We start from the raw sequence: 25,909 nt of genomic DNA, 5'->3' as shown, positions 1-25,909 counted from the left end.
TTGTACATTTTATTCTGGCTTAGTTGCCTTAAAATAACACACAGCAACCAAGAAAATGCAATTGATTAGTGGGTGGGAAGTTACTAATAGTACCTTTCTTCTAAGTAGGAAACATTAACTCCAAATATGTAATGTATCAATAAATCTAATAAATTATATTTATATTATCTATCTATAGATGGCACTCAATTGTAAAAATTAAACCAAAACAAAAAATTGGCATATTTTCATCAGAAAGATGTATATAATCTTTTCCCTTTTTATTGTGGCTTCTTGAGAGCTCAGGACTACATTTAACTTTATAAGATTTTGATATATTTACTTTTCTTCTGGATAATAAAAATAGTTATAATTTACAGAGCTCCTACGATGGCATGCTCTATATGAAAAGTTGAAAATATTAGCTCATTTTTATCTTTTGGGTTTATTTATCTGTTTTTAAGTGTTAATGTATGTTTGTTATAAGCTGCCTAAATATTTTGTGGAAGTAGACACACTGAACATTTAAAAATAAAGTGTTAAAAATTATATTTAAAATATAGCCATCCAACAAATATTTGGTGAATCTCTCTCATGTGCCAGGCCCCCTGCTGGGTGCTTTTACCTACATGATTTCATTTAATTTTCACATCAGCCTTCCTGGGAGATAGTATTGTACTCCCACACTGTACAACTGAAGGAACAAACTAGAAAAAAAGATTAATTCATCTAAAGTCACATAGCTAGCAAAATAAAAATTAGAATTCCAACACAGATCTTTTGACTCTAGCAACCTCATGCATAGTTTTTTCTTTGTTTGTTTGTTTTTTTTAGTGCATGTTCCAGGAATCAAACCCGGGTCTCCCACTCACATATAATTTTATGATGGTGATTTAAAGTGATACAAGGACAGAGTTTTACATTCTTAAACAAGTGGATACACCCCATTTCACATTAACTGATTTAATCCTCACAAAATATGTTAGAAAACAGACAGATACACCACAACAAAGACTTGACTAATCGAAAGATTCGTTTTGTGGATATCTGAAAATGTCAGAAATATCCAAAAGAAGATATAAGTCTGGTAGGGAGACAATTGAAAGACTAGTATCAAAAATCAATTACCTGAACAGTATCCATACCAAACTTTAAAATCTGTTCTATAACTACTTGTTAAAATGTACTTGGAAATTTATTGCTTTTTTTGTATATATATCATATTACACGAAAAAAATTTTTAAAAATTTAACTGAATAACAAAAGACAGTTATACATTAACTATGATACTGATTATTATACATATAAAACATCTTAGAGACCTTAAAATTTGATATATTTAAATTGTTATATTTTATAATTCAAACAAACCTTGGCTAGTGTCATTACTTAAGCACAGCATTTTGAGATATTATATAGTACATGCTATATTCCCCAATATAATTGTAACTGTATTTTTTTTTTATTAATTAACGGAAAAAAAGAAATTAACCCAACATTTAGAAATCATACCATTCTACATATGCAATCAGTAATTCTTAACATCATCACATAGATGCATGATCATCGTTTCTTAGTACATTTGCATCGGTTTAGAAGAACTAGCAACACAACCGAAAAAGATATAGAATGTTAATATAGAGAAAAAAATAAAAATAATAGTAAAAACAAAACAAAACAAAACAAAACAAAAACCTATACCTCGGATGCAGCTTCATTCAGTGTTTTAACATGATTACTTTACAATTAGGTATTATTGTGCTGTCCATTTTTGAGTTTTTGTATCTAGTCCTGTTGCACAGTCTGTATCCCATCAGATCCAATTACCCATTATCTTACCCTGTTTCTACCTCCTGCTGGACTCTGTTACCAATGACATATTCCAAGTTTATTCTCGAATGTCGATTCACATCATTGGGACCATACAATATTTGTCTTTTAGTTTTTGGCTAGACTCACTCAGCATAATGTTCTCTAGGTCCATCCATGTTAATACATGCTTCATAAGTTTATCCTGTCTTAAAGCTGCATAATATTCTATCGTATGTGTATACCACAGTTTATTTAGCCACTCTTCTGTTGATGGACATATTGGCTGTTTCCATCTCTTTGCAATTGTAAATAACGCTGCTATAAACATTGGTGTGCAAATGTCCGTTTGAATTTTTGCCCTTAATTCCTTTGAGTAGATTCCCAGCAATGGTATTGCTGGGTCGTATGGCAATTCTATATTCAGCTTTTTGAGGAACCGCCAAACTGCCTTCCACAGTGGTTGCACCATTTGACATTCCCACCAACAGTGGATAAGTGTGCCTCTTTCTCCGCATCCTCTCCAGCACTTGTCATTTTCTGTTTTGTTGATAATGGCCATTCTGGTGGGTGTGAGATGATATCTCCTTGTGGTTTTTGATTTGCATTTCTCTAATGGCCAGGGACATTGAGCATCTCTTCATGTGCCTTTTGGCCATTTGTATTTCCTCTTCTGAGAGGTGTCTGTTCAAGTCTTTTTCCCATTTTGTAATTGGGTTGGCTGTCTTTTTGTTGTTGAGTTGAACAATCTCTTTATAAATTCTGGATACTAGACCTTTATCTGAGATGTAATTTCTAAATATTGTCTCCCATTGTGTAGGCTGTCTTTCTACTTTCTTGATGAAGTTCTTTGATGCACAAAAGTGTTTAATTTTGAGGAGTTCCCATTTATTTCCTTCTTCAGTGCTCTTGCTTTAGGTTTAAGGTCCATAAAACTGCCTCCAATTATAAGATTCATAAGATATCTCTCTACATTTTCCTCTAACTGTTTTATGGTCTTAGACCTAATGTTCAGATCTTTGATCCATTTTGAGTTAACTTTTGTATAGGGTGTGAGATATGGGTCTTTTGCATATGGATATCCAGTTCTCTAGGCACCATTTATTGAAGAGACTGTTCTGTCCCAGGTGAGTTGGCTTGACTGCCTTATCAAAGATCAAATGTCCATAGATGAGAGGGTCTATATCTGAGCACTCTATTCGATTCCATTGGTCGATATATCTATCTTTATGCCAATACCATGCTGTTTTGACCACTGTGGCTTCATAATATGCCTTAAAGTCAGGCAGCGCGAGACCTCCAACTTCGTTTTTTTCCCTCAAGATGTTTTTAGCAATTCGGGGTACCTTGCCCTTCCAGATAAATTTGCTTATTGGTTTTGCTATTTTTGAAAAATAAGTTGTTGGGATTTTGATTGGTATTGCATTGAATCTGTAAATCAATTTGGGTAGGATTGACATCTTAACTATATTTAGTCTTCCAATCCATGAACACGGTATGCCCTTCCATCTATTTAGGTCTTCTGTGATTTCTTTTAACAGTTTTTTGTAGTTTTCTTTATATATGCTTTTTGTCTCTTTAGTTAAATTTATTCCTAGGTATTTCATTCTTTTAGTTGCAATTGTAAATGGGATTCGTTTCTTGATTTCCCCCTCAGCTTGTTCATTACTAGTGTATAGAAATGCTACAGATTTTTGAATGTTGATCTTGTAACCTGCTACTTTGCTGTACTCATTTATTAGCTCTAGTAGTTTTGTTGTGGATTTTTCCGGGTTTTCGACGTATAGTATCATATCGTCTGCAAACAGTGATAGTTTTACTTCTTCCTTTCCAATTTTGATGCCTTGTATTTCTTTTTCTTGTCTAATTGCTCTGGCTAGAACCTCCAACACAATGTTGAATAATAGTGGTAATAGTGGACATCCTTGTCTTGTTCCTGATCTTAGGGGGAAAGTTTTCAATTTTTCCCCATTGAGGATGATATTAGCTGTGGGTTTTTCATATATTCCCTCTATCATTTTAAGGAAGTTCCCTTGTATTCCTATCTTTTGAAGTGTTTTCAACAGGAAAGGATGTTGAATCTTGTCGAATGCCTTCTCTGCATCAATTGAGATGATCATGTGATTTTTCTGCTTTGATTTGTTGATATGGTGTATTACATTAATTGATTTTCTTATGTTGAACCATCCTTGCATACCTGGGATGAATCCTACTTGGTCATGATGTATAATTCTTTTTTTTTTTTTTTTGTATAATTCTTTTAATGTGTTGTTGCATACGATTTGCTAGAATTTTATTGAGGATTTTTGCATCTATATTCATTAGAGAGATTGGCCTGTAGTTTTCTTTTTTTGTAATATCTTTGCCTGGTTTTGGTATGAGGGTGATGTTGGCTTCATAGAATGAATTAGGTAGTTTTCCCTCCGCTTCGATTTTTTTGAAGAGTTTGAGGAGAGTTGGTACTAATTCTTTCTGGAATGTTTGATAGAATTCACATGTGAAGCTGTCTGGTCCTGGACTTTTCTTTTTAGGAAGCTTTTGAATGACTAATTCAATTTCTTTACTTGGGATTGGTTTGTTGAGGTCATCTATGTCTTCTTGAGTCAAAGTTGGTTGTTCATGTCTTTCCAGGAACCCGTCCATTTCATCTAAATTGTTGTATTTATTAGCGTAAAGTTGTTCATAGCATCCTGTTATTACCTCCTTTATTTCTGTGAGGTCAGTAGTTATGTCTCCGCTTCCATTTCTGATCTTATTTATTTGCATCCTCTCTCTTCTTCTTTTTGTCAATCTTGCTAAGGGCCCATCAATCTTATTGATTTTCTCATAGAACCAACTTCTGGTCTTATTGATTTTCTCTGTTGTTTTCATGTTTTCAATTTCATTTATTTCTGCTCTAATCTTTGTTATTTCTTTCCTTTTGCTTGCTTTGGGATTAGTTTGCTGTTCTTTCTCCAGTTTTTCCAAGTGGACAGTTAATTCCTGCATTGTTGCCTTTTCTTCTTTTCTGATATAGGCATTTAGGGCAATAAATTTCCCTCTTAGCACTGCCTTTGCTGCGTCCCATAAGTTTTGATATGTTGTGTTTTCATTTTCATTCGCCTCGAGGTATTTGCTAATTTCTCTTGCAATTTCTTCTTTGACCCACTCGTTATTTAAGAGTGTGTTGTTGAGCCTCCACGTATTTGTGAATTTTCTGGCACTCCGTCTATTATTGATTTCCAACTTCATTCCTTTATGATCCGAGAAAGTGTTGTGTATGATTTCAATCTTTTTAAATTTGTTAAGACTTGCTTTGTGACCCAGCATATGGTCTATCTTTGAGAATGATCCATGAGCACTTGAGAAAAAGGTGTATCCTGCTGTTGTGGGATGTAATGTCCTATAAATGTCTGTTAAGTCTAGCTCATTTATAGTAATATTCAGATTCTCTATTTCTTTATTGATCCTCTGTCTAGATGTTCTGTCCATTGATGAGAGTGGTGAGTTGAAGTCTCCAACTATTATGGTATATGAGTCTATTTCCCTTTTCAGTGTTTGCAGTGTATTCCTCACATATTTTGGGGCATTCTGGTTTGGTGCATAAATATTTATGATTGTTATGTCTTCTTAAGTTTAATTGTTCCTTTTATTAGTATATAGTGTCCTTCTTTGTTTCTTTTAACTGTTTTACATTTGAAGCCTAATTTGTTGGATATTAGTATAGCCACTCCTGCTCTTTTCTGGTTGTTATTTGCATGAAATATCTTTTCCCAACCTTTCACTTTCAACCTATGTTTATCTTTGGGTCTAAGATGTGTTTCCTGTAGACAGCATATAGAAGGGTCCTGTTTTTTAATCCATTCTGCCAATCTGTGTCTTTTGATTGGGGATTTCAGTCCATTAACATTTAGTGTTATTACTGTTTGGATAATATTTTCCTCTACCATTTTGCCTTTTGTATTATATATATCATATCTGATTTTCCTTCTTTCTATACTCTTCTCCATACCTCTCTCTTCTGTCTTTTTGTATCTGACTCTAGTGCTCCCTTTAGTATTTCTTGCAGAGCTGGTCTCTTGGTCACAAATTCTCTCAGTGACTTTTTGTCTGAGAATGTTTTAATTTCTCCCTCATTTTTGAAGGACAATTTTGCTGGATATAGGAGTCTTGGTTGGCAGTTTTTCTCTTTTAGTAATTTAAATATATCATCCCACTGTCTTCTAGCTTCCATGGTTTCTGCTGAGAAATCTACACAAAGTCTTATTGGGTTTCCCTTGTATGTGATGGATTGTTTTTCTCTTGCTGCTTTCAAGATCCTCTCTTTCTCTTTGACCTCTGACATTCTAACTAGTAAGTAAGTGTCTTGGAGAACGCATATTTGGGTCTAATCTCTTTGGGGTGCGCTGCACTTCTTGGATCTGTAATTTTAGGTCTTTCATAAGAGTTGGGAAATTTTCAGTGATATTTTCTTCCATTAGTTTTTCTCCTCCTTTTCCCTTCTCTTCTCCTTCTGGGACACCCACAACACGTATATTTGTGCGGTTCATATTGTCCTTGATTTCCCTGATCCCCTGTTCAAATTTTTCCATTCTTTTCCCGATAGTTTCTGTTTCTTTTTGGAATTCAGATGTTCCATCCTCCAAATCACTAATTCTATCTTCTGTCTCTTTAAATCTATCATTGTAGGTATCCATTGTTTTTTCCATCTTTTCTGCTTTATCCTTCACTTCCATGAGTTCTGTGATTTGTTTTTTCAGTTTTTCTAGTTCTTCTTTTTGTTCAACCCATGTCTTCTTCATGTCCTCCTTCAATTTATCGATTTCATTTTTGAAGAGGTTTTCCATTTCTGTTCGTATATTCAGCATTAGTTGTTTCAGCTCCTGTATCTCATTTGAACTATTGGTTTGTTCCTTTGACTGGGCCATATTCTCAATCTTCTGAGCGTGGACCGTTATCTTCTGCTGGCTTCTGGGCATTTAGTCAGATTTCCCTGGGTGTCGGGCCCAACAAGGTTGTAAGATTTTTCTGTGAAATCTCTGGGTTCTGTTTTTCTTATCCTGACCAGTAGGTGGCGCTCGTGGCACACGTTTGTCTCACGTGTTTGGAAGGGATCCCCCCGGTCACCGTTCTCCATGGCCTGGGAATTTCCGATCCAATTCTCTCAGTTGGTCCGGGGGGCCGCGCGTGGTGGGGGCGTCAGCCGCCGCAGCTTGAGGGGACCCTGTGGCTCCTTTATTAATTCACCTATTGGTGTTTGGTTGGACCCAGTCCCTGCCACTGTTGGAAATTCCCTCCTCTTCCTGGAGGGGTGTCAGTCACCGGCCGCAGCGGCCCGGGGAATTCGCCACCGGACCAGGAAGCCGCCCGCGGGGGAGGGGCGTCGGTCGCCGGCCTCCGCGGCCTGGGGAATTCGCCACCAGACCAGGAATCCACCCGCAGGGGAGGGGCGCCGGTTGCTGGCCACCGCGGCTTGGGTAGCCCTCTGATCCGAGACTCGTAGCCAGTCCAGGAAGCCGCCCGCAAAAGAGGGGCGCTGGCCACCGCGGCTTGGGAAACTTGCCTCTCCGAGACTCTCAGCCGGCCCGGGAAGGAGGGAGGGAGGAGCTCTGGCCGCCACAGCTGCCGCTGCTCGGGGAATCGCATGCCGCTCGGGGATCTCACCGCAGCAGAGTCTCACAGTCAGACTAGCCAGTCCAGACTGGGGTACGCTGTGTGTCCATTCTCTGCCGTGGCCCCAGGAGCTGTTCTGCACTGTTTCTGTTCACCTAGTAGTTGCTCTGGAGGAGGAACTAAGACGCATGTACCTTACTAAGCTGCCATCTTTGCCCCTCTGTAACTGTATTTTTTAAAAAGCATAGGTAAAACATTAAATAGAACTATGCTGAACTGTTAATTGTGGATAGGATTATAGATTATTTTTTTCAGTATTCTCAAAATTTTCTGTCATGACTATATGCTACCTCTTATGGCCAAAAAATAAAAGTATTTAAAATGTCTCTAGGACCTAGCTGGGGAGTCAATTAAGGAAAAAATTCCATTCAAAACAGCAACTAAAATAATCAAGTATCTAGGAATGAATTTAACTAGGCACATAAAGGACTTGTACACAGAAAACTACTTAACATTGCTAAAAGAAATCAAAGAAGATCTAGATAGGTGGAAAGACATTCCCTGCTCTGGATAGGAAGGTTTAATGTAGTTAAGATGTCAGTTCTCCCCAAATTGATCTACACATTCAACGCAGTACCAATCAAAATTCCAACAAACTACTTTTTGTAGGTTGTAGGCTATATGTCAGGGGGTCACATTTCATTTTTTCCCCGTGTGAATGTACCGTTATTGCAGCACCGTTTGTTGAATTTTGTTGTTGTTGTTTGTTTTTTCTTTCTTTCTTTGGTTGTTTGTTTTTGGGAAGTGCATGGGCCGGCACGGCAGGTGAGAATTCTACCACTGAACTACCCTTGCACCCCCCAACAACCTACTTTCAAGACTTGAAAAAGCTAGTTACCAGATTCATCTGGAAGGGACCTCAAATAGCTAAAAGCATCCTAAAAAAAGAAGAATGAAGTGGGATAATTTAACACTTCCTGATTTTGAAACTTCTTATAAAGCCACAGTGGGCAAAACAGCATGGTATTGGCACAAAGATAGAAGTACAGAAATAGACCACCAAATCTATGGTCAACTGATCTTCAACAAGGTCCCCAAATCCACTGAACTGGGACAACAAAGTCTTTTCAATAAGTGGGCATGGGAGAACTAGATATAAATAGACAAAAGAATAAAAGAGGGCCATTACCTTACGCCCTACACAAAAATTAATTCAAAGTGGAGCAAACACCTAAATATAAGAACCAGTCCCAAAAGCTCCTAGAAGAAAATGTAAGGACTTATCTTTAAGAGCTAGTACTAGGAGGGAGCTTTCTAAACTTTACACCCAAAGCACAAGCAACAAAAGAAAAATAGATAAATGGGAACTCCTCAAAATCAATGCTTTTGTGCCTCAAAAGACTTTGTCAAAAAGGTGCAGAGGCAGCCAACTTAAAGGGAGAAAGTATTTGGAAATCAAACATCAGATAAAGGTTTGATGTCCTGTATACATAAAGAAATGATACAACTCAACAACAAAAGAACAAACAACCCCATTATAACTTGGGCTAAAGATAGGAATAGGTATTTTTCTGAAGAACAAATACAGGTGGCTCAAAAGCACATGAAAAGATGCTCTTTTTCATTAGCTATAAGGGTAATGAGGAATAAGACTACATTGAGATACCACCTCCCACCTATAAGAATGGCTGTGTTTAAACAAACAGGAAGCTAGAAATGTTGGAGAGGGTATGGAGAAATTGTTACTTTTATGCACTGCAGGTGGGAATATATAATGGTACAACTGCTATGGAAGACAGTTCATTGGTTCCTTAGGAAACTAAATATTGAGTTGCCCTATGACCACCTGGCAATAATACTATTCGGTATATACACAGAAGAGCTGAAAGCAGTAACAGACATTTGCACACCGGTATTCATAGCAGCATTATTTACAATGCCCAAAAGATGAAAACAATCCAAATGCCCATCAACAGACAAGTGGAGTAACAACATGCGGTATATACATGCAATGGAATATGACGCAGCAGTAAGACAAAATGATGTCCTAGAGTACATGGCAAGATGGATGAGCCTTGAGGAAATGTTGAGTGAAACAAACCAGACACAGAAAGATAGATACTGTATGTTTCCACTTTTATGACCATGGTAAAGGTAAAATCAGAGGCTTAGAATACTGAATAAAGGGGACCTGGAGAGAACATGGAAGCTAGAGATGGATGAATGGTTACCTAATGAGGTGAACTTAAATGTAAGGGAATAGATAGAAGGGAAGATGGTTCACTCATGGGTCTATAAGTAATAGTACTATATTGAAGGTGAACATGACTGAAAGGAGTTGTATAGACCCATGTGTCCCACTGATTAACACTACAAATATAAATTCTTGCATGAACTACTGCAAAGGTATGAATCTTGTACAAAGAGTATATAATTTGGGGGTATAGGGGGATAACTGCTATTGCATGCTATGGGTTGTTTAACAGGAAAACATTCACAGTACTACAGGAATACCAGGGGTAAATAATGGGGGTAGGGACAAAAGTTAAGGGAAGGTATAGATTTTCTATTTGGCATGTGTTTATTGGTTGTCTTTCTCTTGGGAACAGTGAAATTATCTAAAATTGAGAGTGTGGATGGACTGATGACTTTGGACATTATACATGATGCCCAATGAATGGAGGTGGCTGAAGGATATACTGACTGAGAAGTAGATTGGCGAATGATGGTGTATACATATGATCGAATATTGTATTGCTAAAAAAGGAACAAAGTTGGTAATTCTTATTTCTGTATTTTGTGGAGCTATTTTTTATATGTAAACCTGGTATTTACAGATAAGAACAAAGCCGATCAGGTCAGGATAAAGGGAATTTAGAATGTAGGGGTAAGGAAGACAGTGTCTATATTTTAGAAGCTCATCTACTCTTAGAGACCAAAGGAAGAAAGGTTAATTTTGTCCAGAACCTAAATTTTCTATAGCATATAATCTAATTCAACCTGTCTGGACAGATCATTTAAACAATCCAAACACAGGGAGGCAAGAATAAGAATAAGGGCCTTTAATCCTGTATAGTTTAATGTAATGCCTGGATACATCCCAGAATATATTAAGCAGATAATCAAAAAGTCTTGGCAAAGTCCCATGAGGGCTGGGAGAAAAAATAAGGAACTATTAAACTTTACCACTGGAGAAACCCCTGGCACTGGGTCAAATATTGGGATACCCAAATCCACAGGCCAATCCCTTGATCCTGAGGCTTGTTCTTGTCAGACTTAGGTATGTTTGAGAGGACCTCTTCTGTTGCTCAGATGTGGCTTATCTCTCTCTGAGCCCAACTCTGCAAGTGAAGTCATTGCCCTCCCCCCTAAGTGAGGTGAAAGCCTCCCTGGCAGGGTGGGAGAGGACTCCCAGGGATGAGCCTGGCCCTGGCACCATGGGATCAACAATGCCTTCCTGACCAAAAGGGGGAAAAGAAGTGTAATAAATAAGGCATCAGTGGCTGAGAGAGTTCAAATAGAGTCAAGAGGCTACTCTGGAGGTCACTCTTCTGCAAGCAGCAGTTAGACATTGCTACTTATCATAACCTGCCAACCCCCAACCAAAACCATTCATGCCAATGCTAAAGAACACTTAGGACATTATATAAGACTCCACAAAGGTTCCATGCACTAGAGTAACCTTTCAGAAACCTACAGCCTCCAGAAATCTACAGTATCAACTAGTTCCATCCCCCCATCCCATATTATCGACAGCCCCTTCCAACATCAAAAAATTAGAATGGTCATAGACCAAACACCCCTAAAGAGTGGGAGAAAGAACAAAGGTGATGGTGCAGTTATACAGAGAAGTTAGAATTAAACAAATTAGTATGATTGCTGAGTCATTACACTGATATTTCTTATAGTCGCCAGTATCTTAGAGCAGCTAGAAATATCTAAAATTGTGGAATTGTAATCCCCTAACAAACTGTGAAATCTTTTCTACAACTAATTGTTGCACTTTGTGTTGAAATTTATTGTTTTGTGTATGTTATTTTTCACAAAAAGAAAAAAAGTCAACCGTGATGTAATACACAGCTATATGACGATAATGTGAACCATAGACTGTACATGTTGCATGATTATATAGTATGTGAATATATAATATATATCAATAAAAATAATTTCAAATATGTACCTAGGTAGATAATAAATTAGATGAAACAATATCTTCAACTTTATTATCAAGATTATGACACCCTAGGTAAGTTGATCAGATAGGTGTTAAAATTAACTGTAATTTTAATTGTACAGATGTCCAAGATCATTTAATTTTGTTGTCTTTTGCTTTGTTTTATGTGTCTATTTTGTTAAAAAGCAGGCCTCATGAGGATGTTTAAACCTATTTACCACCATACCACACTGTCATCATAAAAGAGGTATCCAGTAGACACAATATTATAAACATGGGCCATTTGATATTAGATATCTAATTCCAGAATCACAACTGTAAGTGGATTTTTTAGAAAAACTGATTAAATGACCTTATGTTGATTGTTTTCCTTTTCCTACTTAATACCTGTTTACTTTTAATTTTTAAATTTATTTATTCTCTATAAGGTAAGTTGTAGGTTTATAGAAACACTACCAGAAAACAGTTCTCAAATATCCCCCAAGCACACACAATTTTCCCTATTATTAAAACTGTGTATTAGTGTAGTAACTTTGTTACAGTTGCTGCAACAATATTATTGTAATTATACTATTGACTATAGTCCATAGTTTACATTAGGGTTCACTGTGAGGTACAGTCTACAGCTTTTGGGTTTTTTTGTAATTTTTATTCTAGTAACATATATACCACCTTTTAATTTTCTCTTTTAACAACCTTGAGATATGTAACTTAGTGGTGTCAATTACATTCACTATGTTGTACTTCCATTACCATCATCCATTACCAAAACTTTCCCATCACCCCAAAGAGAAACTCTGTACCAATTTCCTATCCACACCTGGGCCCCTTGTAACCTGTATGCAAGTTTCTGACTCAATGAATTTGCTTTTTCTGATTATTTCATATCAGTGAGATCATACGATATTTGTCCTGTTCTTTCTGAATTATTTCATTCAACATGATGTTCTTTTTAAGGTTCATCCATGTTATGGTGTGCATCAGAACTTCATTGTTTTCGATGACTGAAGAATATTCCATCATGTTTTTTCCTTTATTCCCTTATCTCTCTTTTTTTTCTAATTTATATATCTTTAAAAGAGGACTCATGCTTAATGCTGGACTTTAGGATACGTGGGAAGAGGGGAGAACCCAAGAAAAAATTTAGATAACATTGACAAGTTCTTTCTTGAAAAGTGCCTTAATCTAAAAATGGCACAACAGCAAATAAGTTAGATAATAATAATAATACATACATACATACCACAGTTTATTAAAATCCTTTCTTCTGAGGCTTTCAATTGGAACTGAAAACACAATTACTAATTAAATTAGATGACAGGAGGTATCATTTTCTAAACGGAACCCTAGTGATCTAAGTGAGTTATTGCAGCTTCTTAAATTTCTCACTGTCACCCAGAAGGGGGTTAGTCACTTGACTAAAGTAAACAAAAAAAAAAAAAAAAAAAAAGATTCATAATATGTATTTTTTTTTCCAATCTACTAAATTTATTTTAACATTTTTCCCCCTTTATTTATTTTTGGTTTTCCAAATGTTTCTTTTTTTTATTAATTTTTAAATTTTTTTAAAAACTATAACACAAACATTCTTAACATATGATCATTCCATTCTACATATATAATCAGTATTCACAATATCATCACACAGTTGCATATTCATCATCATTGTCATTTTTTAGAAATGGTTGTCCCTACTGCTTGTGAGAATATCAAGAATTCTCCACTTGGGGAAGTTGAATTTTCCCCCTTTCTCATTGCCCCAAGGGAACTTTGCAAATACTTTTTTATTCACTGTTCAAATCCTTCTCACATTTATCGAGGTATCACTCTGGACAAACCTAAAAAATCTCATGCCCTATTCAAGGTTCCATGTACTTTTGGTGTTCAATTAAGCTGTCCACATAAGTTATATTAGGAAATGCACTAGTCAAAATATAAATTTTGCACCAAATATTTTTTGCTTTAGTCTCACACATATGTTCAAGTTTTAAAATATTAATTACCATCTATTTTCAATACCCTGCATTATTGACATTCCTTTGTTCTTCCTTGTGCAAAACATTTTAAAATTTGTACATTTAGTCACTATCATTATACACTCTAGGCATTCCTAGATTATACCACCTCAGTATCGTCTATCTTTCCTCCTGATTTCATTTGTGCCCCTGTAAAAAAGGATTTTATAAAGCTTAACAGTAGCTAATTTTTCCTGCTTAATTTCGCTATTTACATATATCTTAGCTTCTGAAATATCCAGCAAAAGCATTTGTGTCATTTTGTATTCATGGCTATGCATTTGGTGTGAGTTAAGAATTATAAAGAAAAGAATTATGGGCCCCATCAGGTTGAAAATAAACAATCCGAGACTTTCCCAGGGCGGTTATCTGTTTCTCGCCCTTCCCCCCCCCCCCCCCCCCCCCCCCCCCCCCCCCCGACTCCTTGCGCCTAAATCACTTGTTGTAAAACTGTGGCTATCTGCAATAGCCACTCCCATGACTCATGCTCAAGAAATGCTCGCTGTGAAACTGTTAAAAGTGCTTGTTGTAAAGCTGCTCTTATCTGCTTTTTGCAAAACAGCACCTGTGACCCATGCTCGACTCCCACCCCCCTCATCTTACCCCTTTTAAAAAACTTTTACAAGCTCAGGCAAGGGGCTCTCTGTTCCTGCGTGTTCAGCGAGCCCCACACATGTGTGGAAAATAAACCCCTTGCGTGTTGCATGAGAGAACGTCTCTTGGAGTCCTCCTTTGCGTGGCAAAATTCTCAAATTCTTACACCCCCAGGCCTCCTCCCTCTATCATTCTCACATTCAGCTTCATTCAGTGTTCTAACATTATTGTATTATAGTTACGTAGTATTGTGCTATCCATTTCTGTTTATTCCCTCATCTCTTGATGGACAAGTGGTTTGCTTTCATCTTTTAGCAACTGTGAATAATGCCGCTATGCAAATCAGTGTGCAAATATCTGTTCAAGTACCTGCCTTCAGTTCTTTTGTTATATGCCTACCAGTGGATTGCCAGGTCATATGAAACTACTAAACCTTCTGAGGAACAGCCAAACTGTATTTCACAGCAGCTGCACTCTTTTACATTCCCACCAGCAATGAACAAATATTTCTATATTTCTCCATATCACCTAACACATCTAACACTTGTTTTTCATTTTGTTAATAGAAGCCATTCTAGTGATTCAGAAATGTTATCTCATTGTGGTTTGATTTGCATTTCCCTAATGGCCAATGATGTTGAACATTGTTTCTTGTACATATTGGCCATCTGTGTATCTTCTTTGGAGCAATATCTATTCAAGTCTTTATGCATTTTTTAATTGGGTTGTGTGCCTTTTTATTATTGAGTTTTTGGATATATTTAGATTATGTGGATTAAAATGTTTTTTTGTAATGTGGTTTCCAAATATTTTCTCCTATTCTATAGACTGTGCTTTAATTTTCAAGATGAAGTCCTTCGACACAGACAGGTCTAAATTTTGACAAAATCCCATTTGTCATTTTTTTTTCTTTTGTTGCTTATACTTTTAAAAAACCACTGTCTAACACAAGGTCCTGAAGATGCTTGCTTATATATTCTTCTAGGAGTTTTATTAGTTTGGGGGTTATGCTTAGTTCTTTGTCCATTTTGAGTTAATTTTTGTATATGCGGGGAGTTAGGGCTCCACCTTCATTCTTTTGCATATGGATATTGAATTTTCCCATAACCATTAGTTAAAGAGGGTATGCTTTCCCAATTGAATGTACTTCGTGCCTTTGTAAAAATAAGTTGGTCACAGATGTGCAGGTTTATTTCTGAACTCTCAGTTTGATTACACTGGCCTACATGCCAGTCCTTATGCTGGTACCACACTGTTTTGATTTTCGTAGCTTTGTAATAAGTTTTAAAACTGGGACTATGAGTCCCCTACCTTTGTTCTTTTCCAAGATGGGAGCCCCTTACTTTCTGTATAATTTTTTTTAACTTTTTAAATTGTATAATGTCACATATATACAAAGTAAAGAAAGAAAAAAGCAATAATTTTCAGAGCACTATTCAACACATAGTTACAGGGCAGATCCCAGAGTCTGTCATGGGCTACCATATCATCCTCTCAGATTTTTCCTCAGCTGCTCGAGAATATAGGAGGCTAGACGGAATAAATATTTTTTTAACAACACAATTGACTTCTTTTTCTTTTTTGTGAAAAATAACGTATGTACAAAAAAGCAATAAATTTCGAAGCACAGCACAACAACTAGTTGTAGAACAGATTTCAGAATTTGGTATGGGTTACAATTCCACAATTTTAGGTTTTTACTTTTAGCTGCTCTAAGATACTGGAAACTAAAAGAAATATCAATTTAATACAAGAATCATATTCATTTGTTAAACCCTATCTTCTCTGTATAACTCTACATAGAAAACCTTTGGTTTTTCTATCCCACTCTTTAGGGGTACTTGGGCTATGGCCATTCTAACTTTTTCATATTGGAAGGGGCTGTCAATAATATGAAGTAGGGAGATGGAACTAGTTGATGTTCTAGAGAAACTGGACCCTCTCAGTTTTAGGACTTATCCAGTCTAGGGACTCATCTGGAGGTTGTAGGTTTCTGGAAAGTTACCTTAATACATGGAACCTTTGTAGAATCTTATATATTGCCCTAGGTATTTTTTAGGATTTGCTGGAATGCTTTTGGTTGGGATTTGGCATGTTATGATACGAAGCAACGTCTAACTGAAGCTTGCATAAGAGTGACCTCCAGAGTAGCCTCTTGACTCTATTTGAACTCTCTCAGCCACTGATACATTATTAATTACACTTTTCCCCCTCTTTTGGTCAGGATGGAATTGTTGATCCCATGGTGCCAGGGCCACACTCATCCCTGGGAGTCATCTCCCACATCGCCAGGGAAACTTTCACCCCTGGATGTCATGTCCCATGTAGGGGGGAGGGCAATGATTTCACTTGCAGAGTTGAGTTCAGAGAGAGTGAGGCCATATATGAACAACAAAAGAGGTCCTCCAGAACTAACTCTTAGGCATACCTATAGATAGGCTAAGCTTCTCTGCTACCTACATAAATTTCACAAGAGTAAGCATCAAGATTAAGGGCTTGGCCTACTGATGTGGGTGTCCCTAATGTTTGAGACAGTATCAGGGGATTCCCTGATGGTAAAGTTTAATAGTTCCATATTTTTCTCCTATCGCTCAAGGGACTTTGCCAATACTTTTTGAATATCTGCTTACTATATTCGAGGATATCCAGGCATTACATTAAACTATACGGAATTAAGTGCCCTCATTCTTATTCCAGGCTCCCTTCTATATAAATATAAAGATCGGCTTTTCCATTTCTGCAAAGAAGCCTGTTGGAATTTAGACTGGAATTGTATTGAATCTGTAAATTGCTTTGGGTAGAACTGACATCTTAACAATATTTAGTCTTCCAATCCATGAACACAGAAAGTCCTTCCATTTATTTTGATCTTCTTTGATTTCTTTCAGTAATTTTTTGTAGTTTTCCATGTACAAGTTCTTTACAACCTTCATTAAATTTATGTCTAGATCTTTGAGTCTTTTAGTTACTATTGTAAATGGATCTTTTCCCTTGATTTCCACTTTAGAAACACCACTGATTTTTGAGTGTTGATTTTGGACCCTTCCACTTTGCTAAATTCATTTATTAGTTCTAGAAGCTTTATATGCACTTTTTACGATTTTCTCTGTATAAGATCATGTTATCTATGAATAGGGAAATTTTTACTTCTTGCTTTCCAATTTAGATGTTTTTTATTTCTTTTTCTTGCTTATTTGGTCTGACTAGAACTTCCCATGTATTGTTGAAGACAGCGGTGACAGCAGTGATCCTTGTCTTGTTCCTGATCTTAGAGGGAAAGCTTTCTCAATCTTTCACCATTGAGTATGATGTTAGCCATGTTTTTTTCAGATATATCCTTTATCATGTTGAGAAACTACTTCTATTCCTACTTTTCTAAGTGTTTTTATAAACAAGTGATACTGAATTATGTCTAGTGGCTGCTTCATCATCAATTGAGATGAACATGTGGAGTTAAGTTTTGTTGTTGTTGAATCCTTGTATATCTGGAATAAATCACACTTGATCATGGTGTATAATTCTATTAATGTGCTGTTGGATTCAGTTTGCTAGTATCTTCTTGAGGATTTTTACGTCTATATTCAAAAGGGATTTTGGTCTGCAATTTTCTTTTCTTGTGATTATCTTTATCTGGCTTTGGTATTGAGGTATTGACGGCCTCATAAAAGGAGTTAGGAAGTATTTTCTTCAATTTTTTTGAAGAGTTTGAAAAGGACTGGTGTTAATTCTTCTTGGAATCTTTAGTAAAATTCACCAGTAAGGACATTGGGTCCTGGACTTTTCTTTGTTGGGAGGTTTGGATTACTAATTCAATCTCTTGTTATTGGTCTGTTTGAGATCTTCTATTTCTGCTGTAGTCAATGTAGGTATTTAGAGTGTTTCTAGGAATTTGTCCATTTCATCTAGGTCATCTAACTTGTGGACATATAGCTGTTCACAGTATCCTCTTACAATTCTTTTTATTTCTATGGGGTCAGTACTAACATCCCCCCCTTTCATTTCTGATTTTATTTATTTTGTGTCCTCTCACTTTTTTTCTTTGTCAGTTTAGCTAAAGGTGTGTTGATTTTATTGATCTTTTCTAAGAACCAACTTTTGGTTTTATTATCTTTTTTTAATTCTCCATTTCATTTATTCCTGCTGTAATCTTTCTGCTGTAACCTTCCATCTGTTCGTTTTGGTTTAGTTGGACCTTCTTTTTCTAAGTCCTCCAGTTGTGATGTTAGGTCTTTGATTTGAAATCTTCTTTGTTTTTAATGTAAACATTTAGAGCTATTAGTTTCCCTCTCAGCACTGCTTTTGCTGTAGCCCATATGTTTTCATAAGTGTATTTTCATATTCATTAGCTCAAGATATTTCCTAATTTCCCTTGTGATTTCTTTTTCAACCCATTGTTTGTTTAAGAGTATGTTGTGGACTATCCAGTTTTCCCTGTGTTAATGTGAATTTTCCAGTTTCCCCTTTGTATTGATTTCTAGTTTCATTCCACTGTGGTCAGAGAAGATACATGGTATGATTTCAGTATTTTAAATTTTAATTAGACTTGTTTTGTGGCCTAAATTTTGGCCTATCTTGGAGAATGACTGACCTGTGTGCATTGAAAAAGAATGTATTTTCTGTTGCTGTTGGGTATTCTATATATGCCTGTTAGGTCTAATATTTTACAATATCATTCAAATCTTCTGTTTCCTTATTGATCTTCTATGTAGATGTTCTATCCATTATTGAAAATGGTATATTAAAGTCTCCTACTATTAAAGTGGAATCATTTATTTCTCCCTTCATATCTGTCCATTTTTGCTTCATATATTTTGGCACTACTACATTCAGTAGATACATATTTATAGTTGTTTTATGTCCTCTTGTTGAATTGACCCCTTTATCAGTGACCTTTTATCTCTTGTAACATTTTTTTTTACTTAAAGTCTATTTTTTTCTTATATTAGTATAGTTAACCCAGCACTCCTTTGGTTACTGTTTGCTTGGTAAAATTTTTTTCCATCCTTTTAACCTTCAACCTACTTGTGTCTTAGAATTTAAGGTGATTCTCTTATGAACAACATATAGTTGGGTCATGCTTTTTTATCCATTCTGCCAATCTCTGTCTTTTGACTATAGAGTAAAATCCATTTACACTTCAAGTAACTCCTAATAATCAAGTCTTTCTTTTGCCATTTTGCTAGTCTTTGAAAGTCTTATACTTCTTTTTGTCCCACTGTTCTTCTGTTAATGCTTACTTTCATATTTATCTGTTTATTATAGCATACTATTCTGAGACCCTTCTCATTTCTTTCTGTATATATTTTTCAGATATTTTCATTATGGTTACCATGAGTCTTAATTAACATCCTAAAACTATAACAATCACATTTGATTTGATGCCAACTGAATTTCAATAGCATACACTGTACCTATACCCACCCTTCCATCTCCCCACTTTTTTTTCTTATACTTTATACATTGTATACCGAAAATCATAGATTTATCATTACTTTTTATGCATTTTCATTTTAGACCTATAAGAAGGAGAAAGTCGAGTTATATACCAGAAAAAAACAATACAAAAGTATTGGCATTCATAATTACCCTTATAGTTAATTTTACTGGAAGTCTTAATTTCTTTTTTGGTGGTTTAATCCATTGTCTAGTGTCCTTTCCTTTCAGTCTGAAAAACTCCCTTTAATACTGCTTCAGGAAAGGTCTAGTAGTAATGTACTCCCTCAGTTTTTGTTTCTATGCAAATGTCTTAATCTTTCCCTCATTTTGAAAGCAGTTCATCAGATATAAAATTCTGGGTTAGCAATTGTTTTCTTTCAGCAATTTAAATATTTCATTCTACTGCCTTTTTGCCTCTAGGATTTCTGAGAAATCAGCACTTAATCTTATTTGGGTCTCCCTTGAACATAACATGCTGTTTTTCTCTTGTAGCTTTCAGAACTCTCTCCTTTCCTGTTGCATCTGACAGTTTGGCAACTATGTGTCTGGGCATGGTTTCCTTCAAGTTGATCCTGTTTGGGGCTGGTGTGCTTCTTGAATGTATTTATTCACATCTTTTGTTATATTTAGGAAGCTTTCTGTCATTATTTCTTGGACTATTCCTTCTACCCTTTTTTCTCTTTTTCTTTCCCTGGGACTCCCATACGTGTATACTGGTATTCTTGGTTGGTGTCCTACAGGTCTCTAAGGCTCTATTCATTTTTTTCTCATTCTTTTTTCTTTTTCCTCCTCAACTTAAATCATTTCAATTGTCTTATCTTTGAGCTCACTTATTCTTTACCTGCCAGCTCCAATCTACTATTGAAATCCTCTAGGGAATTTTTAATTTCCATTAATGTGATCTTCAACTCCTGTTTTCTGTTTGGTTCTTTTTTAAAATTTCTCTTTATTGAGAGTCTCAGATTGTTTATGTATCATTTTCCAGTTATCTTTTAGTTCTTTCTCCATGTTTTCCTTTATCACCTTGTAAATACTGAGGATAATTTTATTGAAGTCTTTGTCCAGTAAGTTCAAAGTCTGTCCTCCTTCAATGATGGTTTCTGGATTTTTACCTTGCTACTATTTCCTGTTTCTTTGTCTTGTAATCTCTTGTTGAACATTGTATATTTTAATATGCTAACTCAGGAATTTATTCCTTGAATTGTGTGTTCCTTACTTTTTTATCCAGCTAGAGATAGAATAGCTATTTCTTTCAGTGCCAGGAACTAACACAAAGAAACAAACCAGTGTAAATAATACCTTTCCAGGTCTCTGCGATTCTGCGGTGGCTGGTGCTCTCCTTAAGAGTTTAGCCCTCCTATCAGAAAATCAGAGCAAGGCAAAAGTATAGGGTTCTCTCTACCTTTTCTGAGCCTGAGTCTTGCCTGGGTTTATGCTTGCTCATGGCTTTAGGAATTAATTCTGCTTACCGGAATTCAAATGTCCCTTCTACTCCCTGTGATACAGATTTTCTCCCCTCTTGAGTGCTCTGTCCTTTGTTTTAAAACAGATAATCCTTTGCCCCAGGCTGCTTTTGCTTGATTGTTCTTACATTGCTTTAGCTTTAGCAAGCTGCTTCTGCCTGCCTGACAAATTCTGGAATTTGAGCCAAGATGAGTTTCCTAGTTAGTCTTCCAGCGTGCAAACCAATAAATTGGCACAAACATACAGGCATCCCATTATGAACATAGGAGTTACTTTGCTCCATCCTGAACAGGGCCAGGGACCATAAGTGGCACAGGCTGGCTCCAAAACGTGCTTGGGAGGGTGTGGGCAGAGGCCAGCAAGCTGGAGCTCCTCTTACTGTTTTTTCAAAGCTGCATTTTGCTGAGTTGGCACTCGCCTAGTTAGTTACTACAGCACTTTAACTATTTTCCAGAGTTCTGAGGGAGATGGCTCTGCCAGTTTTTGCTTTGTTCAAAGATTCTGTGGGGGGATGGCACCCTGGACCTTCTTACACTGTCATCTTGGTCGACTGGAACTTTTAATTTTCTTCAAGTAGTGTTTTAAGTAAAAGTTTTAGCTTTATATTTCAGGTAGTATTTCAAGTAAATTTTTAAATTATATCAGTAAGTACCCCTGTATTACTTCGTTGAAAATCAGAAAGTTTGGTCTCTTTCATAGGATTTACATCTTTATCCTAAGAGGACTTTTATCCAATAATACTGGACTGGGAATCAGAAGACAAGGGACCTGAAACCCTGTTCTAATTGCTATTCTATCCAGAGTCACTTGCCCTTTCTTGCTTCAGGTCCCTCAACTAAAAAATGTATATATAACAGATACTGGTCTACCCTCAATATGAAAGGTCAAGTGAAACTATCTGTAAAAAATATCAGAAATATAAGGTAGGATTAGAACTTCTCTCTAAAATATTCCCGGATTAAATTTAAAACTGTGTCAATTCTGAGTATATTATATATTCAGCCAAAGTTAATATATCTTTTCATTGCACTGGTCTCTTTACATCTTCAAGCAAATTTCTTTACAGATACAAAACAGGTGTGTTCTTAAAAGGTCGTAAGGTCAACTTTAAATAACCCATACTTAAATTACTAGAAGAATATTTTCCTCACAGGAAATTAAAGGTAGAATATATCATTTAAAAAATACTATCTCTTGGTTGGCTTAAAGAAAGGTATATTTTAATCACAGCAATGGATTACTTTCATGGCACTTTTTACTTCTACAAAGTGTGTTGTCATGTTTTATCATTTCATTCAGGAATGTTTTATCATTTATATATAATTATGCAAAGAAACATCTTTGTCTCAACAAGGGATTTCATTTTATTTGTGAATTTCCAGAGACCTTGATACAAAAAAATCTGATTCCTCTCAGCAATACATACAATATTATTTTACCTTTATTATTTTTTATTTATTTTACTTTTCTGCACATGAAACGGTTTACCTTACTGTAAAATAGGAAAACAACAGCTATCGTGTAGAGTTACTGTAAGGATTAAAGGAATTATGGAGTACAAACGCCCCGGCACATGGTACACAATCAAGGAATGATCTTTTCCTTCACACATCTTCCTCTGCTCTTTCATTCACTTCTCTTGTGATTCTGACTTATGCTTACACGAGGCAACTTTTTATTTACAGAGAAGGAAACTAAGACGAAAAGAAGTTAACCCTAAATAGCCCAATCAATTGGGAAAGCCTATGTTACAAGTCAGGCACTACTTCCCCAAATGCTAGCAAAAGTGTAAGCAGGACATGCAGCATGAAATGTCTTACGTTCTGATGGCGCCGCTTGCCGCCGAACTGCTTCCCCCACCAGTTCCTTCAGTTTCTTCTTAAGGTCCCTGCTCGTTTTCTTATAGAAATAAAGATCTTTTTCCAGCTGCTGGATTTTTTCTTGATATGTTTTGAAAGTTTCCATAATGCCTTCTCCATCTTGCTCTACAAAATAGAAATCTATGTTTAGAATCAGTTTTAAATAAATTATTCGAATTACGGCCTAACACAGCATTCAGACTATATTTAAAGGGTCAAAAATATGTTACATGTATCTGTTACCCAAATGGATCTGTTTTCAGCTATACTTTGGATTGTTCTTCCTGTAAAATTTTTTCGAGTAGGATTAAGTCCTTAGTCACATTCTCCACCCTACCCACTGCCAGCACCACATTTTCATGGTTCATGAGCACTTTTTGCAGTAGCCACTTAACTAGATTTATCCTTACAAGAGGAGAAGGTGTTTTCTATAAGAAGTTCACAAGTTTGGAACTCTTTCCATGAGTTATATTAATATCTTTTTTAAAGTTTGTGTCAGGAAATGTGGGGTTTATATGGAAAGGTATAAATCTAGGGTTTATAGGGCCAAGAAATATATAGTCAAAAAAACAAAAACCTGTCAAAAGCTAGGAACATTAAATCAAAAAGAAAAATGATACACAGAGGAGAAGAAAAAGAGGGAGTTATACTAGTTTATGCCACATAACTTAAAAGCTTCTAATTAATATTTATGAATGTCTCACACTGTGCATACTGGGTTATGCTTTAGAACCAATAAAACCCACTTTACTGACCTTCAGAAAGTATATATATTCAGACTGCTCTCTTAGTGCCATATTTATAAAACGGCACTATTGGTCTATTATTTTCTTTTGTTGCAACTGGCTGTTTTGCAGCATTTTGTTTAAGTATATTAGTACATTTTAATTACCCCATCATCTTATTTTTAAAAAACAATTAAAATTAATGACATCATAATTGTACTAAGAAATCATCATGGTGATGAATGTACAACTATTTACATGATGATATTGTGAATCATTCATTATATACCAAGAACAGAATGTTCACATGTTAAGAAGGTCATGTTAAATGTAGAGCTGTGTTCTAGTAGCCATGTTTCTCGAGGATGATTGTATAATGATATAGCTTTCACAATGTGACTGTGTGATTGTGAAAACCTTGTCTCTGATGCTCCTTTTATCTACCTTGTCAAGAAACGAGTAGAACATATGGAATAAAAATAAATAATGGGGGAAAAAATGTTAAAATAAATTTAGTTTGAAATGCTAGTGATAAATGAAAGTGAGGGGTAAGGGGTTTGGTATGTATAATCTTTTTTTTCTGTAATTGTTTTATTTCTTTTTCTGTTGTCTTTTTATTTTTCTGAATTGATGCAAATGTTCTAAGAAATGATGAATATGCAACTATGTGATGATATTGAAAATTACTGAATATATATGTAGAACAGAATTATATGTTAATGTTTTTGTTTGTTCTTAATTTTTTAAATTAATAAATTTAAAAAAGAATGGTCATGTTTATAAAACAATGTTAAGTTTTGTCAATAATTTTTAAAAAGCAAAAAAAATTAATGACATTATAAATCAGAATCTCCATAAAATCATATTACATAAATCAACTTAATTTTATGTCCCAAGTTCAGTTAAAATTAGAAAATTCATAAATTGTTAACATTTTCAGTTATGACTTTGTTATAAAAAACTTGTATAGAAATGGATGATTTTTTTAAAATGCTGCTGTTCAGCTAATGTATGAGCTTTTGTGGGAAAAGGCCAATTATTTTACACGTAGAAACTACTAAAATATCGCTTTTAGAGATTTAAAGTAAGACAGAATTGAAATTAGGTTAAAAACACATTCGAATACAATGACATATGGGATCCTACCACAGAAATCCTGTCATTAGGCAATTGGTTACTAATTAAGCAGTTATAGAATTAACTTGGAGGTAGATGCCTCAATGTTTAATTCAGGTGTTTTTCCAATTTTCTGCTTTCTCATGTTACTTCTTCAAGATCCCTTTTAACCCACTTTTAGCTACAGAATGATGGGCATCAGCTCTGACTGAATGAGGTGTCACCTGGTGGTGATGTTGTTGCCATAACAACTGTCTATACTGGGCCAAGTGCCCAGGAAATGTGATAATGGATTGCTATGATATCTCCCTTTCTACTCAAGGTGGATAGTTTAACTACTGTGCATTGAAAATGGTGGGTGTCCATCAGTTTTGACCTAGGATAACTTCAATGCATAAAAATGTGTAATCAACTGGAAATTATAACAAAGAGAACAATCTAGAAATCTAACAGGCCTAATATTTTAATTTTGTGAAGAGAAAATAATTTAAAATCATAGTACTCTATCCAAGATAGAAAATTTTCAACTATACACTGACAGGCCAGGAGGAACTCCACATTCCACATAAACATAGAACCACAATCGATATGAACAGGATTGCAGCAGTTCTTGTTACGCCTGTGCTGGGGCATGTGAAAGGGATGGCATTTCAGGCATTAAGAGCCCTATGTCAAGGTCAACGATCCTAAAACATGGAAACCAAAACAGGTAAAGCGTAAATCGTAAAACATGTAAGAGTAATGACAACTTATACATGCTGGGCTTTTACATAATCAAATTCTGTCTTTTTGCCCTAATACCCCATCTACATACCTCTACATAACTGAAAAAAAAAAAAAAAAAGGGCAGTTACCTTTGAAATGGTTTAACAACAATTGCATCTTTTGCTCATGTTCCTTTTGCTGGAGGGTCAGTCTTCGGTCACACTCCAATTTTAGATGTTCCAGTGTAGATTTCAACTCACGAACCATGTTATCCTGCTCCACAACTTTCATTTTAATTTCTTCATTCTGTAACTGTAGTTTCCGTTCAGCTTCTTGCAAATTAACCACCTACCAAATACATTTTTTGACTTTTTAAAATGTCTTAGGCAGCCTGATAAATTAACCTACTTCTTTTAGTCTATTTAAAGATGAACTTCCTTA

At 35.6% G+C, this 25,909-nt stretch overlaps 1 protein-coding gene across 5 annotated transcripts in view; it reads right to left on the bottom strand.

The window, feature by feature from the left end:
* The window catches only part of KIF27 (kinesin family member 27), a 220,814-nt gene that overhangs the window by 5,624 nt on the left and 189,281 nt on the right, over positions 1–25,909 (bottom strand). For all 5 annotated transcript variants that reach the window (XM_077148573.1, XM_077148575.1, XM_077148574.1 and 2 more), the window contains 2 exons: positions 25,618–25,816; positions 22,884–23,048 (listed from right to left, as the gene is read on the bottom strand). In XM_077148573.1, the coding sequence (XP_077004688.1) occupies positions 22,884–23,048; positions 25,618–25,816 (364 nt within the window). The remainder of the gene's footprint in view (positions 1–22,883; positions 23,049–25,617; positions 25,817–25,909) is intronic.

Source organism: Tamandua tetradactyla, chromosome 2 (assembly GCF_023851605.1).
Source record: "Tamandua tetradactyla isolate mTamTet1 chromosome 2, mTamTet1.pri, whole genome shotgun sequence".
NCBI lineage: Eukaryota > Metazoa > Chordata > Mammalia > Pilosa > Myrmecophagidae > Tamandua > Tamandua tetradactyla.
The sequence above is the reverse complement of the archived record's forward strand: the minus strand, read 5'-3'. Positions and strand labels throughout refer to the sequence as shown.